The 15,093-nt window shown below is 50.5% G+C and overlaps 1 protein-coding gene across 3 annotated transcripts in view; it reads left to right on the top strand.

The window, feature by feature from the left end:
* The window catches only part of LOC109878414 (formin-like protein 3), a 91,539-nt gene that overhangs the window by 46,210 nt on the left and 30,236 nt on the right, over positions 1–15,093 (top strand). For all 3 annotated transcript variants that reach the window (XR_004203716.1, XM_031794593.1, XM_031794594.1), the window contains exons 2-4: positions 1,931–2,014; positions 3,728–3,885; positions 12,357–12,440. Coding sequence is in view for 2 of the 3 variants with exons in the window: in XM_031794593.1 (XP_031650453.1) it covers positions 1,931–2,014; positions 3,728–3,885; positions 12,357–12,440 (326 nt within the window). In the remaining variant the exon portion in view is untranslated. The remainder of the gene's footprint in view (positions 1–1,930; positions 2,015–3,727; positions 3,886–12,356; positions 12,441–15,093) is intronic.

The raw sequence follows: 15,093 nt of genomic DNA, 5'->3' as shown, positions 1-15,093 counted from the left end.
AAAAAAGGCAGAAAATGTTACTAGTTCATCGTAAACATTCAAAGGATCAATTATTATAGTTGCTATCTTATGTAAGTCTGAGTCAATGGCACTCTTCCTCAGCAGTAGCCTGGACATCCAGACTCTATTGACCTCCGTTTCATGTTTGTTTCACTACTGTAGTGTGATTTTGTCCGGATTTCCAGGCTACCTCAGCAGTACTCCATAGCACAGAAGCAATGTGCCACGGTCTTCATTCATCCCCTCAGACAGTCAGTCCAACATGATTCATGTTGCTGATGGAAAGATCCAATCACCCCACCGCACTGTGGAAAAGAAATAAAAATACACTTTACATGTGATATTCCACTGCTATGAATCGTTGTAGGGATAGGAATAGCAAAGCATAGATAATACACGATAATACCTGATAATACATGGTGATGCTGGTGCTACTAATAGAATGGTGTATTGGTTGGTTGGTACATTTCATCTTGTACACATTCCCAGCTAAAAGGTGAGTTGCAGTACAGGTGCTACTGCTGGTTAAAGGAGGATCCAGAGGATCATGACTAGACTGGGTTGTCATCTGTTAAAGCTCTATCTCCTCGCCTCCTATCTCCTCGCCTCCTCAACTGCACTGGAGGTCTCTCACCTCATCTCCTCCAGTGTGTTTTGAGAAGGAGGCGAGGAGAGAAAATGCAAGAAGGAAAGATGAACGAGGAAAGAGGATTCGAGAACTAGCCTGTGTGTGTCAGCAGGAGAGATAGGGTGAGGCCAGGGGGAGACCAGGGGGAGGCCAGGGGGGAGGCCAGGGGGAGGCCAGGGGGAGACCAGGGGGAGGCCAGGGGGAGGCCAGGGGGAGACCATGGGGAGGCCAGGGGGAGGCCAGGGGAGAGGCCATGGGGAGGCCAGGGGAGAGGCCAGGGGGAGGTCAGGGGAGAGGCCAGGGGGAGGCCAGGGGGAGGCCACGGGAGAGGCCATGGGGAGGCCAGGGGAGAGGCCAGGGGGAGGTCAGGGGAGAGGCCAGGGGGAGGCCAGGGGAGAGGCCAGGGGGGAAGCCAGGGGGTGAAGCCATACAGAGATCAAGCTGACAGGCATTTTGTGGTGTGCGTGTCATTGTGTGCGTGTGTGTTTGTACTCGCATGATTGTTTGCGTGCGTGACCGCATGCATGTGTGTGTCGTGGCTGCGGGGCTCTGTATTTGGGATGTAAAATGGGGGGGTCCCAAGTCTGTTGCTGACTGAGAAAACAGAGCGCACATACACACACACACACACACACACACTTAAACAACAAATGAGACTAGAGCAGTCATGTTGAATGACCTCGTTTGGGCCATGGTAGTAAAACTGTGATGTTGCCTGTCCTGTGGCTCTCAGTTCTCATGTTATGTGTTTTTATTGCTTGATAAGTGACAGTCATCAGAAGGTAGTAATATTCCTCTCTGATAGACAGACAGAGAGGCTGTAGTCCGTATAGCATGTGGTTAAAAGGGGCATTGTAGACGTACTGAAAGTTCTAGAAGCTTGTTGCAACTAACCGCAGAGGAGGGCTGCAACCCAAAGTCTACCCTATTCCCTGTATAGTGCAGTACTTTCGACCAGGGTCCATAGAGCCCATAGGGCTCTAAAGTAGTGCACTATGTAGAGAATAGGATTCCATTTGGGACACATTTGAGGGTTTTGGATGAGCTCAAGTCAACAGGAAGTGAGATCATATGCCTGTGTCACTGCCCAGGATTCGGGACAGGACGTGTTGACCCGTCCAAGGCCCTAAAAGACACTAAACTGGCCTCAAACAACACAATATACTGAGGCAGGGTCGTCAGCTCTGGAACGGTCATGAAATTATGAATTATGATGAAATTATCAATGAATGGTTCAACAAAGCTGTCTGCACTGATATTGCATTGGGGTGTGACTGATGAAATATTGTCTTGTGTTTTCAGAATTCCATGAACCTTCCTCCTGACAAAGCCAGACTCCTCAGACAGTATGATAATGACAAGAAATGGGACCTCATCTGTGACCAGGTAAACTCCTTTAAAAACTACAACACATGTAGGTTACTACAAGTGAACAATCCCACACCTACACCTCTACAATCCCACAACTACACCTCTACAATCCCACACCTACACCTCTACAATCCCACAACTACACCTCTACAATCCCACACCTACACCTCTACAATCCCACAACTACACCTCTACAAACCCACAACTACACCTCTACAAACCCTCAACTACACCTCTACAAACCCTCAACTACATCTCTACAATCCCACAACTACACCTCTACAAACCCTCAACTACACCTCTACAATCCCACAACTACACCTCTACAAACCCACAACTACACCTCTACAAACCCACAACTACACCTCTACAAACCCTCAACTACATCTCTACAATCCCACAACTACACCTCTACAAACCCTCAACTACACCTCTACAATCCCATAACTACACCTCTACAAACCCACAACTACACCTCTACAAACCCACAACTACACCTCTACAAACCCTCAACTACATCTCTACAATCCCACAACTACACCTCTACAAACCCACAACTACACCTCTACAATCCCACAACTACACCTCTACAAACCCACAACTACACCTCTACAATCCCACAACTATACCTCTACAAACCCTCAACTACATCTCTACAATCCCACACCTACACCTCTACAATCCCACAACTACACCTCTACAAACCCACAACTACACCTCTACAATCCCACAACTACACCTCTACAATCCCACACCTACACCTCTACAATCCCACAACTACACCTCTACAAACCCACAACTACACCTCTACAAACCCTCAACTACATCTCTACAATCCCACAACTAAACCTCTACAAACCCTCAACTACATCTCTACAATCCCACAACTCCACCTCTACAAACCCACAACTACACCTCTACAAACCCACAACTCCACCTCTACAAACCCACAACTCCACCTCTACAGCCCACAACTACACCTCTACAATCCCACAACTACACCTCTACAAACCCACAACTACACCTCTACAAACCCTCAACTACATCTCTACAATCCCACAACTACACCTCTACAAACCCACAACTACACCTCTACAAACCCTCAACTACACCTCTACAATCCCACAACTACACCTCTACAAACCCACAACTACACCTCTACAAACCCACAACTACATCTCTACAATCCCACAACTACACCTCTACAAACCCACAACTACACCTCTACAAACCCACAACTCCACCTCTACAATCCCACACCTACACCTCTGCAAACCCTCAACTACATCTCTACAATCCCACAACTACACCTCTACAAACCCACAACTACACCTCTACAAAACCACAACTCCACCTCTACAAACCCACAACTACACCTCTACAAACCCATAACTACACCTCTACAGCCCACAACTACACCTCTACAAACCCACAACTACACCTCTACAAACCCACAACTACAGCTCTACAATCCCACAACTACACCTCTACAAACCCATAACTACACCTCTACAGCCCACAACTACACCTCTACAAACCCACAACTACAGCTCTACAATCCCACACGTCTAGTCTATTCAGAAACCAATAGCTATGAAGCAATGCTAATAGTTTTGATAGAAACATATATATTTCCAGTGTAGGTTTAGTTTTCACTTCATGATGATTAGAAACCTTTTACGCTGCACTGCTCACTCTGTCCTCCCTCTTCCATGTGTGTTATATTAGGAACGGTTTCAGGTGAAGAACCCTCCTCATGCCTACATCTCCAAGCTACGGGGCTACTTAGACCCAGGAGTCACACGCAAGAAGTTCCGAAGGCGGGTCCAGGAGTCCACTAAGGTTCTGAGGGAACTGGAGATATCACTGAGGACCAATCACATAGGGTGATGATCTCTCCTCTCCTCTCCTCTCCTCTCCTCTCCTCTCCTCTCCTCTCCTCTCCTCTCCTCTCCTCTCCTCTCCTCTCCTCTCCTCTCCTCTCCTCTCCTCTCCTCTCCTCTCCTCTCCTCTCCTCTCCTCTCCTCTCCTCTCCTCTCCTCTCCTCTCCTCTCCTCTCCAATGAGAGTCAGAGTACATTAGATCACCAACACAACAGTCCCTTTTTACATGATATTCACCAGAGATTGATGTGACTTGTCCTAATTCCTCAATGTAGTGCTATAATGTTACTCCTGGGGCGGGGGACTGCTAGAAGAATACTGGCTACTACGGAAGTGAAGGCTGATGGGAAATGATCTTCATTATTATTTTACCTTTAAGAAACAATTCCATGATCTCCCATCCCCTTTAAGAAATAAAGGGCCTTTCTGTGCTCTTTCTCTTCCTGTCCGAGGGACCTACAGCTTGTTTTCCTGCTGCCCTGATCGACATAAGCCCTGGCACACAGATCACTTTTAACTCCTATTGTTTTGTCCTGCCAGCCTCCCCAGCCTTCCCAGTCTCCCTCTCCCCAGTCTCCCCAGCCTCCCCAGTCTCCCCTGCCTCCCCAGTCTCCCCAGCCTCCCCAGCTCCCCCAGTCTCCCCAGCCTCCCCAGTCTCCCCTGCCTCCCCGGCCTCCCCGGTCTCCCCAGCCTCCCCAGCCTCCCCAGCCTCCCCAGCCTCCCCAGTCTCCCCAGCCTCCCCAGCCTCCCCAGTCTCCCCAGTCTCCCCAGCCTCCCCAGTCACCCCAGCCTCCCCAGTCTCCCCTGCCTCCCCAGTCTCCCCTGCCTCCCCAGCCTCCCCAGTCTCCCCAGTCTCCCCAGCCTCCCCAGTCTCCCCAGCCTCCCCAGCCTCCCCAGTCTCCCCAGCCTCTCCAGCCTCCCCAGCCTCCCCAGCCTCCCGTCTCCCCAGCCTCCCCAGTCTCCCCAGCCTCCCCAGTCTCCCCAGCCTCCCCAGCCTCCCCAGTCTCCCCAGCCTCCCCAGCTCCCCCAGTCTCCCCAGCCTCCCCAGTCTCCCCAGTCTCCCCTGCCTCCCCAGTCTCCCCTGCCTCCCCAGTCTCCCCAGCTCCCCCAGTCTCCCCAGCCTCCCCAGCCTCCCCAGTCTCCCCTGCCTCCCCAGTCTCCCCAGCCTCCCCAGTCTCCCCTGCCTCCCCAGCCTCCCCAGTCTCCCCAGCTCCCCCAGTCTCCCCAGCCTCCCCAGTCTCCCCAGCTCCCCCAGTCTCCCCAGCCTCCCCAGTCTCCCCAGTCTCCCCAGCCTCCCCAGTCTCCCCTGCCTCCCCAGTCTCCCCAGCCTCCCCAGTCTCCCCAGCTCCCCCAGTCTCCCCAGCCTCCCCAGTCTCCCCAGCCTCCCCAGTCTCCCCAGCCTCCCCAGTCTCCCCAGCCTCCCCAGTCTCCCCAGCCTCCCCAGTCTCCCCAGTCTCCCCAGCCTCCCCAGTCTCCCCAGCTCCCCCAGTCTCCCCAGCCTCCCCAGTCTCCCCTGCCTCCCCAGTCTCCCCAGCCTCCCCAGTCTCCCCTGCCTCCCCAGTCTCCCCAGTCTCCCCAGCCTCCCCAGTCTCCCCAGCCTCCCCAGGTCTCCACAGTCTTCCTCTTCACAATGCTCAGATGGTAGTCATTGTACTGTACTGCTAGGAAAGGAATGGTCCACTCCCCCATAACATAGTAAAGGAGGAAGCTTAGTGGTGTACACAAGAGGGACAGGAAGCATGGCCGACCAATGATGAACCCTGTGAAAAGCACACACACGTGCAAGCACGCACGGACATGCAACACGGACATGCAGCACGGACACATGCAAGCAGGCACGCTTACATACGCACGCGTACACAAATTCATACATACGAAAATACTCAGTTTGGAGAAACATTCTCTCAGCCCCTCCCTCCTCTCTGTCATCCTAACACACTGTTTAACCTAATCAGGATCCTAATCAGACATCAGACAGATACTTACTGTACTGATGAGTTAGAGAGGTCCTTTAAATTAAACTTAAAGATGATTTGTGATCTGTCATTGTATTCAGGGCGTGGCTCCAAGAGTAATACCTATTACATTTTCATCAAGTCTTGTGTTCTGAGGTTTTTCCTAGAAGGACATAGTAAAAGAATAGGGATGCTATTTTCAGACCAAGGCTGTAGTTTAGTGGGCAGAATAGAGTCAGTGGAACAGAGCCCTGTTTGTTGCGTGTCTCCGAATCCTGGCCCCTCTACGACATGTTATTCCTCAGATTGCCAAAACAATCTGAAAAAGCATCTGGTTGGACAGGAAAAGAAGGGGGAGGGAGGGGAAGAGATGGGAGAAAGGGGAAGAGAGGTAGAGAGGGGAAGGGAGGAAGAAAGAGAGAGGGGAGAGGGAGGGAGGGGAAGAGATGGGAGAAAGAGAGAGGGGAGAGGGAGGGAGGGCAAGAGATGGGAGAAAGAGAGAGGGGAGAGGGAGGGAGGGGAAGAGATGGGAGAAAGAGAGAGGGGAGAGGGAGGGAGGGCAAGAGATGGGAGAAAGAGAGAGGGGAGAGGGAGGGAGGGGAAGAGATGGGAGAAAGAGAGAGGGGAGAGGGAGGGAGGGCAAGAGATGGGAGAAAGAGAGAGGGGAGAGGGAGGGAGGGGAAGAGATGGGAGAAAGAGAGAGGGGAGAGGGAGGGAGGGGAAGAGATGGGAGAAAGAGAGAGGGGAGAGGGAGGGAGGGGAAGAGATGGGAGAAAGAGAGAGGGGAGAGGGAGGGAGGGCAAGAGATGGGAGAAAGAGAGAGGGGAGAGGGAGGGAGGGGAAGAGATGGGAGAAAGAGAGAGGGGAGAGGGAGGGAGGGGAAGAGATGGGAGAAAGAGAGAGGGGAGAGGGAGGGAGGGGAAGAGATGGGAGAAAGAGAGAGGGGAGAGGGAGGGAGGGGAAGAGATGGGAGAGAGTGAGAGAGGAGAGGGAGGGAGGGAAGAGATGGGAGAAAGTGAGAGGGGAGAGGGAGGGAGGGGAAGAGATGGGAGAAAGAGAGAGGGGAGAGGGAGGGAGGGGAAGAGATGGGAGAAAGAGAGAGGGGAGAGGGAGGGAGGGGAAGAGATGGTAGAAAGAGAGAGGGGAGAGGGAGGGAGGGGAAGAGATGGGAGAAAGAGAGAGGGGAGAGGGAGGGAGGGAAGAGATGGGAGAAAGAGAGAGGGGGAGAGGGAGAGAGGGCAAGAGATGGGAGAAAGAGAGAGGGGGAGAGGGAGGGAGGGAGGGGAAGAGATGGGAGAAAGAGAGAGGGGAGAGGGAGGGAGGGCAAGAGATGGGAGAAAGAGAGAGGGGAGAGGGAGGGGGGGAAGAGATGGGAGAAAGAGAGAGGGGGAGAGGGAGGGAGGGGAAGAGATGGGAGAAAGAGAGAGGGGAGAGGGAGGGGAGGAGATGGGAGAAAGAGAGAGGGGAGAGGGAGGGAGGGAAGAGATGGGAGAAAGAGAGAGGGGAGAGGGAGGGAGGGGAAGAGGGGAAGAAAGAGAGAGGGGAGAGGGAGGGGGGGGAAGAGATGGGAGAAAGAGAGAGGGGAGAGGGAGGGAGGGGAAGAGATGGGAGAAAGAGAGAGGGGAGAGGGAGGGAAGGGAAGAGAAGAGATGGGCGAAAGAGAGAGGGGAGAGGGAGGGAGGGGAAGAGGGGAAGAAAGAGAGAGGGGAGAGGGAGGGGGGAAGAGATGGGAGAGAGGGGAGAGGGAGGGGAAGAGATGGGAGAAAGAGAGTGGGGAGAGGGAGGGAGGGGAAGAGATGGGAGAAAGAGAGAGGGGAGAGGGAGGGAGGGGAAGAGGGGAAGAAAGAGAGAGGGGAGAGGGAGGGAGGGGAAGAGGGGAAGAAAGAGAGAGGGGAGAGGGAGGGGGGGAAGAGATGGGAGAAAGAGAGAGGGGAGAGGGAGGGAGGGGAAGAGATGGGAGAAAGAGAGAGGGGAGAGGGAGGGAGGGGAAGAGATGGGAGAAAGAGAGAGGGGAGAGGGAGGGAGGGGAAGAGGGGAAGAAAGAGAGAGGGGAGAGGGAGGGAGGGGAAGAGGGGAAGAAAGAGAGAGGGGAGAGGGAGGGAGGGGAAGAGGGGAAGAAAGAGAGAGGGGAGAGGGAGGGAGGGGAAGCGAGGGGAGAGAGAGGGAGGGGGCTGGTAGACAGGAAACTGATCAAGCGTGCCTCCTTCTCCTCCCCCTTCTCTCCTTTACTCCTCCCCCTCCTGCCCTTTACTCCTCCCTACACCCAATCTCACTGCTTCTCTCTCTTCCTCTGTTTCTCTGCTCACCTCTCTCAATTCAATTTCAATTTAAGGGGCTTTATTGGCATGGGAAACATATGTTTACATTGCCAAAGCAAGTGAAGTAGATAATAAACAAAAGTTAAATAAACAATAAAAAGTGATAGTAAATATTACACTCATACAAGTGTTGCAACAATGTGCAAATGGTTAAAGTGCAAAAGAGAAAATAAATAAACATAAATATGGGTTGTATCTATAATGGTGTTTGTTCTTCACTGGTTGTCCTTTTCTTATGGCAACAGGTCACACATCTCGGACCCCAGACCTAACATTAAAGGGCAATGAGTTCTATAACTGATTCAAGTATTTTTAGCCAGATCCTAATTGGTATGTCAAATTTTATGTTCCTTTTGATGCCATAGAAGGCCCTTCTTGCCTTCAAGAAGGCAAGAAGATAACAGATAACTTCCACAGCTTCCACAGCTTTGTGGAAGTTACCTCTGCCGCTGATGTTTAGGCCAAGGTATGTATAGTTCTTTGTGTGCTCTAGGGCAACGGTGTCTAGATGGAATTTGTATTTGTGGTCCTGGCGACTGGACCTTTTTTGGAACACCATTATTTTTGTCTTACTGAGATTTACTGGCAGGGCCCAAGTCTGAGCAGAAGATCTATGTGCTGCTGTAGACCCTCCTTGTTTGTGGACAGAAGCACAAGATCATCCTTAAACAGTAGACATTTGACTTCAGATTCTAGTAGGGTGAGTCCGGGTGCTGCAGTCCATTCTAGTGCCTTTGCCAATTCGTTGATATATATGTTGAAGAGGGTGGGGCTTAAGCTGCATCACTGTCACCCCCCTCTCTCCCTCTCTTCTCTCTCTCCCTCCCTCCTCTCTCTCTCCCTCCCTCACACAGGGGCAATGGGCCTTCCTTTCTGCCTCACCATTGGCTCTCCAGGTTATTTTGTAACCAAACAGTCCCCTGTCCCAGTTACATCACTAACCAAAATATTGTGGCTATTTTTGGAACCTTTTACCCCAATTCTACTCCCCTGTGGTTTCCCAAGGGGGGAGCAGGGGTCTTGAGGCTAATGCTTCAAACACACAGACAGTGTCATTGCATTTTGGTACACCAGAATTACATTAATTTCCAATGAAACACTGCGTTTGCTTTGCAGTATTGCGTTGCAGAGGTAGTTGCAGTGCATTCTGGGTGGTGTATACGTTGGATTTATTGAACGTATGGGTCAAACTGTATGCGTATACGTCTTGATTCTCTCAGCCCAGTCCCCTCTCTCAGCCCCAGTCCCCTCTCTCAGCCCAGTCCCCTCTCTCAGCCCAGTCCCCTCTCTCAGCCCAGTCCCCTCTCTCAGCCCAGTCCCCTCTATCAGCCCAGTCCCCTCTCTCAGTCCAGTCCCCTCTCTCAGCCCAGTCCCCTCTATCAGCTCAGTCCCCTCTCTCAGCCCAGTCCCCTCTCCCAGCCCAGTCCCCTCTCTCAGTCCAGTCCCCTCTCTCAGCCCAGTCCCCTCTATCAGCCCAGTCCCCTCTCTCAGCCCAGTCCCCTCTATCAGCCCAGTCCCCTCTCTCAGCCCAGTCCCCTCTCTCAGCCCAGTCCCCTCTCTCAGCCCAGTCCCCTCTATCAGCCCAGTCCCCTCTCTCAGCCCAGTCCCCTCTCTCAGCCCAGTCCCCTCTATCAGCCCAGTCCCCTCTCTCAGCCCAGTCCCCTCTCCCAGCCCAGTCCCCTCTCTCAGTCCAGTCCCCTCTATCAGCCCAGTCCCCTCTATCAGCCCAGTCCCCTCAGCCCAGTCCCCTCTCTCAGCCCAGTCCCCTCTCTCAGCCCAGTCCCCTCTATCAGCTCAGTCCCCTCTCTCAGCCCAGTCCCCTCTCCCAGCCCAGTCCCCTCTCTCAGTCCAGTCCCCTCTCTCAGCCCAGTCCCCTCTATCAGCCCAGTCCCCTCTCTCAGCCCAGTCCCCTCTATCAGCCCAGTCCCCTCTCTCAGCCCAGTCCCCTCTCTCAGCCCAGTCCCCTCTATCAGCCCAGTCCCCTCTCTCAGCCCAGTCCCCTCTCTCAGCCCAGTCCCCTCTCTCAGCCCAGTCCCCTCTCTCAGCCATACCATATGCCTTCCATATTATTTATCTCACCGCAACAGGAATTCCTTTGCTTGGACTTTGTTTTTCACCTTCCAGAAAGCTGGAGTTAAATGAAGAGGAAATCGGGAGCCTTGCCAAGTCCTTTCTCTCTCCGTCAGGGTGTTGTAGTGGGGTGGAGGGGAGTGGGGGGGACCCCATTTTGTGCAGGCTTTTACAGTTTTCAGGAATGTGAGTAGCTAGTGTGTTCAGTCTCTGCCTGTCCTTATACTTCTCCCCTTCTCTCGGTTCCTCTTTCCATCCTCTATCCATTCCTCTCTCCTTCCTCTCCTACTTCTCTGTTCCTATCTCCTTCCTTTCTGTGCCTCTCTCCTTCCTCTGTTCCTCCCTCCTTCCTCTCTGTTCCTCTCTCCTTCCTCTCTGTTCCTCTCTCCTTCCTCTCTGTTCCTCTCTCCTTGCTCTCTGTTCCTCTCTCCTTCCTCTCTGTCCCTCTCTGTTCCTCTCTGTTCCTCTCTCCTTCCTCTCTGTTCCTCTCTCCTTGCTCTCTGTTCCTCTCTCCTTCCTCTCTGTCCCTCTCTGTTCCTATCTGTTCCTCTCTGTTCCTCTCTCCTTCCTCTCTGTCCCTCTCTCCTTCCTCTCTCCTTCCTCTCTGTTCCTCTCTCCTTCCTCTCTGTCCCTCTCTGTTCCTCTCTGTTCTTCTCTCCTTCCTCTCTGTTCCTCTCTCCTTCCTCTCTGTTCCTCTCTGTCCCTCTCTCCTTCCTCTCTGTTCCTCTCTCCTTCCTCTCTGTTCCTCTCTCCTTCCTCTCTGTTCCTCTCTCCTTGCTCTCTGTTCCTCTCTCCTTCCTCTCTGTCCCTCTCTGTTCCTCTCTGTTCCTCTCTCCTTCCTCTCTGTTCCTCTCTCCTTGCTCTCTGTTCCTCTCTCCTTCCTCTCTGTCCCTCTCTGTTCCTATCTGTTCCTCTCTGTTCCTCTCTCCTTCCTCTCTGTCCCTCTCTCCTTCCTCTCTCCTTCCTCTCTGTTCCTCTCTCCTTCCTCTCTGTCCCTCTCTGTTCCTCTCTGTTCTTCTCTCCTTCCTCTCTGTTCCTCTCTCCTTCCTCTCTGTTCCTCTCTGTCCCTCTCTCCTTCCTCTCTGTTCCTCTCTCCTTCCTCTCTGTCCCTCTCTGTTCCTCTCTCCTTCCTCTCTGTTCCTCTCTCCTTGCTCTCTGTTCCTCTCTCCTTGCTCTCTGTTCCTCTCTCCTTGCTCTCTGTTCCTCTCTCCTTCTTCTCTGTCCCTCTCTGTTCCTCTCTGTTCCTCTCTCCTTCCTCTCTGTTCCTCTCTCCTTCCTCTCTGTTCCTCTCTCCTTGCTCTCTGTTCCTCTCTCCTTCCTCTCTGTCCCTCTCTGTTCCTCTCTGTTCCTCTCTCCTTCCTCTCTGTTCCTCTCTCCTTGCTCTCTGTTCCTCTCTCCTTCCTCTCTGTCCCTCTCTGTTCCTCTCTGTTCCTCTCTCCTTCCTCTCTGTCCCTCTCTCCTTCCTCTCTGTTCCTCTCTCCTTCCTCTCTGTTCCTCTCTCCTTCCTCTCTGTCCCTCTCTGTTCCTCTCTGTTCTTCTCTCCTTCCTCTCTGTTCCTCTCTCCTTCCTCTCTGTTACTCTCTGTCCCTCTCTCCTTCCTCTCTGTCCCTCTCTCCTTCCTCCTTCCTCTGTTCCTCTCTGTTCTTCTCTGTTCTTCTCTCTTTCCTCTCTGTTCCTCTCTCCTTGCTCTCTGTTCCTCTCTCCTTCCTCTCTGTCCCTTTCTGTTCCTCTCTGTCCCTCTCTCCTTGCTCTCTGTTCCTCTCTCCTTCCTCTCTGTCCCTCTCTGTTCCTCTCTGTTCCTCTCTCCTTCCTCCTTCCTCTGTTCCTCTCTGTTCTTCTCTCCTTCCTCTCTTTTCTTCTCTGTTCTTCTCTCTTTCCTCTCTGTTCCTCTCTGTTCTGCTCCTTCCTCTCTGTTCCTCTCTGTTCTTCTCTCCTTCCTCCTTCCTCTCTATTCCTCTCTGTTTTTTTCTCCTTCCTCCTTCATGTCTGTACTTCTCTCTTTCCTCTCTGTTCTGCTCCTTCCTCTCTGTTCCTCTCTGTTCTTCTCTCTTTCCTCCTTCCTGTCTGTTCCTAAGGGTGTGCTGGCTCCTGAATATTCTGCCCCACTAACCTCACTCTCCATGTTACCCAGGTGGGTCCGGGAGTTCCTCAACGATGAGAACAGGGGTCTTGATATCCTGGTGGAGTACCTGTCCTTTGCTCAGTGTGCTGTCATGTGAGTACACACAACCTAAGCTAAGCTTAGCACATCTTCAGGAGACTGGAAGTAATTAGCTACCTAACCAGATTGGCACTGGATCCAAGAAGTGTTGATACAAACAGATAGGAGCTACGGACACACTCTTGTGCCTGTAAGAATCGGCAATAGCACACTGGATGGATTCCATATAGCATTATGTATCTTTGAATGTGCCTGAGTGTGCTTGTATGCCTAATTGGGGCGGCAGGATAGCCTAGTGGTTAGAGTGTTGGACTAGTAACCGGAAGGTTGCAAGTTCAAACCCCCGAACTGACAAGGTACAAATCTGTTGTTCTGCCCCTGAACAGGCAGTTAACCCACTGTTCCTAGGCCGTCATTGAAAATAAAAATTTGTTCTTAACTGACTTGCCTAGTTAAATAAAGGTGGAAAAAAGGCTGCTTACTGAATGAATGGTTCAAATCAAATGTTATTTGTCACATGCTTCGTAAACAGCAAGTGTAGACTAAAGCTGTGTGCATGCTTCCCAATTGGAAACAGTTTGTGCATACAGTATCATGATTCCATCGGGCCTTCCACTCATTTCAAAACTCAAGCCGGTCCTCCAGAAAGTGGATAGCAACACTTTTTCAGTTTTACTTCATGATATCGTTCATAAAAACCATGTTAGAAAGGATGACCTACACATACTGACCAGCTCATGTTATCGACAGAAGCATGCTACATGGCAGACCAATCCAAACTCATCTCTCGGCATGTCCAGCCCATCCATTATCTCAGTCTATCATGGCTAGCAGGAAGGTTCCCCGGCGTTTTCCATGGCTAAACTGACTAGACTCGTAATTTAACAATTGTTTTCATATTTACAGATGGAAAATACGTTTGTTATTAAGGCACATGAAAGTTCACATGTTCCAGAAGGCATTTCTGCACAAAAACGCATTTAGATTTTTTTTTAAGTGGACGTTCAAATGCCTCTCCTGTCAATTAGCGACGTGCGACATACGCCTAGTTTCCTGAAATTAGTCATTTGATCATACTGTAGGCCTACCGGTGGCCTACTATCAACAACTATGGAGAAAATGCAAAATAACATGGAAATAGCTGTTCTATCATTCAGCCTACAGTAGCAGCCATGGTGTGGTGTTCATTGTAGGCCTACATTCCATGAGATTTTGAAAAAAACATTCAGGACTTGACATTAATCTGTTTATCCATGTGTTCTTCAGACAAAGTGACTAAACATGTTGTTGTGTTGTTTGATGCAAGACACTAATTTACAAAGTAAAATGCATTATTATTCCCATACCATTATTACAGAGAATCAGACAAATTATGCTACCCTCTGCTAATTGGCTGTTTAGCTTATTCAAGCCTGTCTCAAAATACAACACTGCCCCTTTAAGACAAAAAAAAGCTTTTTGCCTCACTCGCGTTTCACAGACATCTATAAATGTATATGTTGTTTGCTCTTGTAGGAAGCAATCATTCCCCTATTGCTGACTACAAATGATCTATAACTGGGCTAAAAACTCACTAACTAGCAAAGGATATGAACTTAATGTGGACGTGGCTACATGCAGCTCTCGCTTCATTCTCAAAGCAAGCACATCTACTCACAACCGCTCATGCTGTAAACACAGTCCAGTTCAAAATAAATGGCACAGATCTATATTTGGCAATGGTCTATTTGCATATAGGTCTACTGCAGCTCTGAATGTTTATGCCACACTGGTCTGTGTAGAGTACGGGCTGAGTGGTGTGCGTCAATGCAATAGAATCCTACTCTGATGCTTTCTGCCTAAAACAAAAATCTGTTGCATAGTTTGTTGTATTTCGGTATGTTGCATTGAAAGTGGCTAATATTACGTGTCACAATTTCCTCAGTGAAGGGAACCGTTGATGGTGTTAACAGGGAAAACTCTAGAACAGTGGTCACCAACCTTTTCTGAGTCAAGATCACTTTGAGTCAAAATGCAAGCCTATGCAACATTAACCAATTAAAAACAGTACTGTAGAAATTAGGTTTGTGCAGTAAGCTATAGGCCCAATACATTATCACCATATATTGGCTTTGCTTGAATTACCCTGCCAATACATTGCTGTTCAGGAATGTTTTATAAATTATATTTCTACATTTAAGGTAGGCTATATGATCACACCGGTAATAGATCCGTTGTTGTATTACTGGTGAGGCACAGCTGAGTGAGTATACATTTAAATAATTTGCTTTTTATTTTACTGGGCTGATGGTGCCTGTATCTGATGTTCAGTCTCAGCGGAGGGAGAGAGCAGCAGACCGAGGGTCCACCTGTCAACATCCCTCCAGTCTCCATTTCCTCCACTGACCAAAAAGGGACGGTCTTCCAGCTGATGGCCAAACTCGAGTCGCAACGCATTATTTCTGCCTCTTGCACAAATTCATGTTGTTACTCCTATGAACAGAGACATATTATTCCTCGATATTAAAAAAGACCCAAGCCGGTAATAATAACATCAACACTAGCCTAAAGATAGTCTTTCTTACTCATTCATTACTGCTGCAGTGCTTGTTGTAGCGCTGTGTGGAAATAGGAAGAACACACATTTTATGTCTTATAAAGTGTTGAATACAAAGTGTTGAATACAAAGTGTTGATAGTGCTGAGTAAGAACTTAAACATGAACTCTT

This window comes from Oncorhynchus kisutch, linkage group LG17 (genome assembly GCF_002021735.2).
Source record: "Oncorhynchus kisutch isolate 150728-3 linkage group LG17, Okis_V2, whole genome shotgun sequence".
Taxonomy (NCBI): Eukaryota; Metazoa; Chordata; class Actinopteri; order Salmoniformes; family Salmonidae; genus Oncorhynchus; species Oncorhynchus kisutch.
The sequence above is the reverse complement of the archived record's forward strand: the minus strand, read 5'-3'. Positions and strand labels throughout refer to the sequence as shown.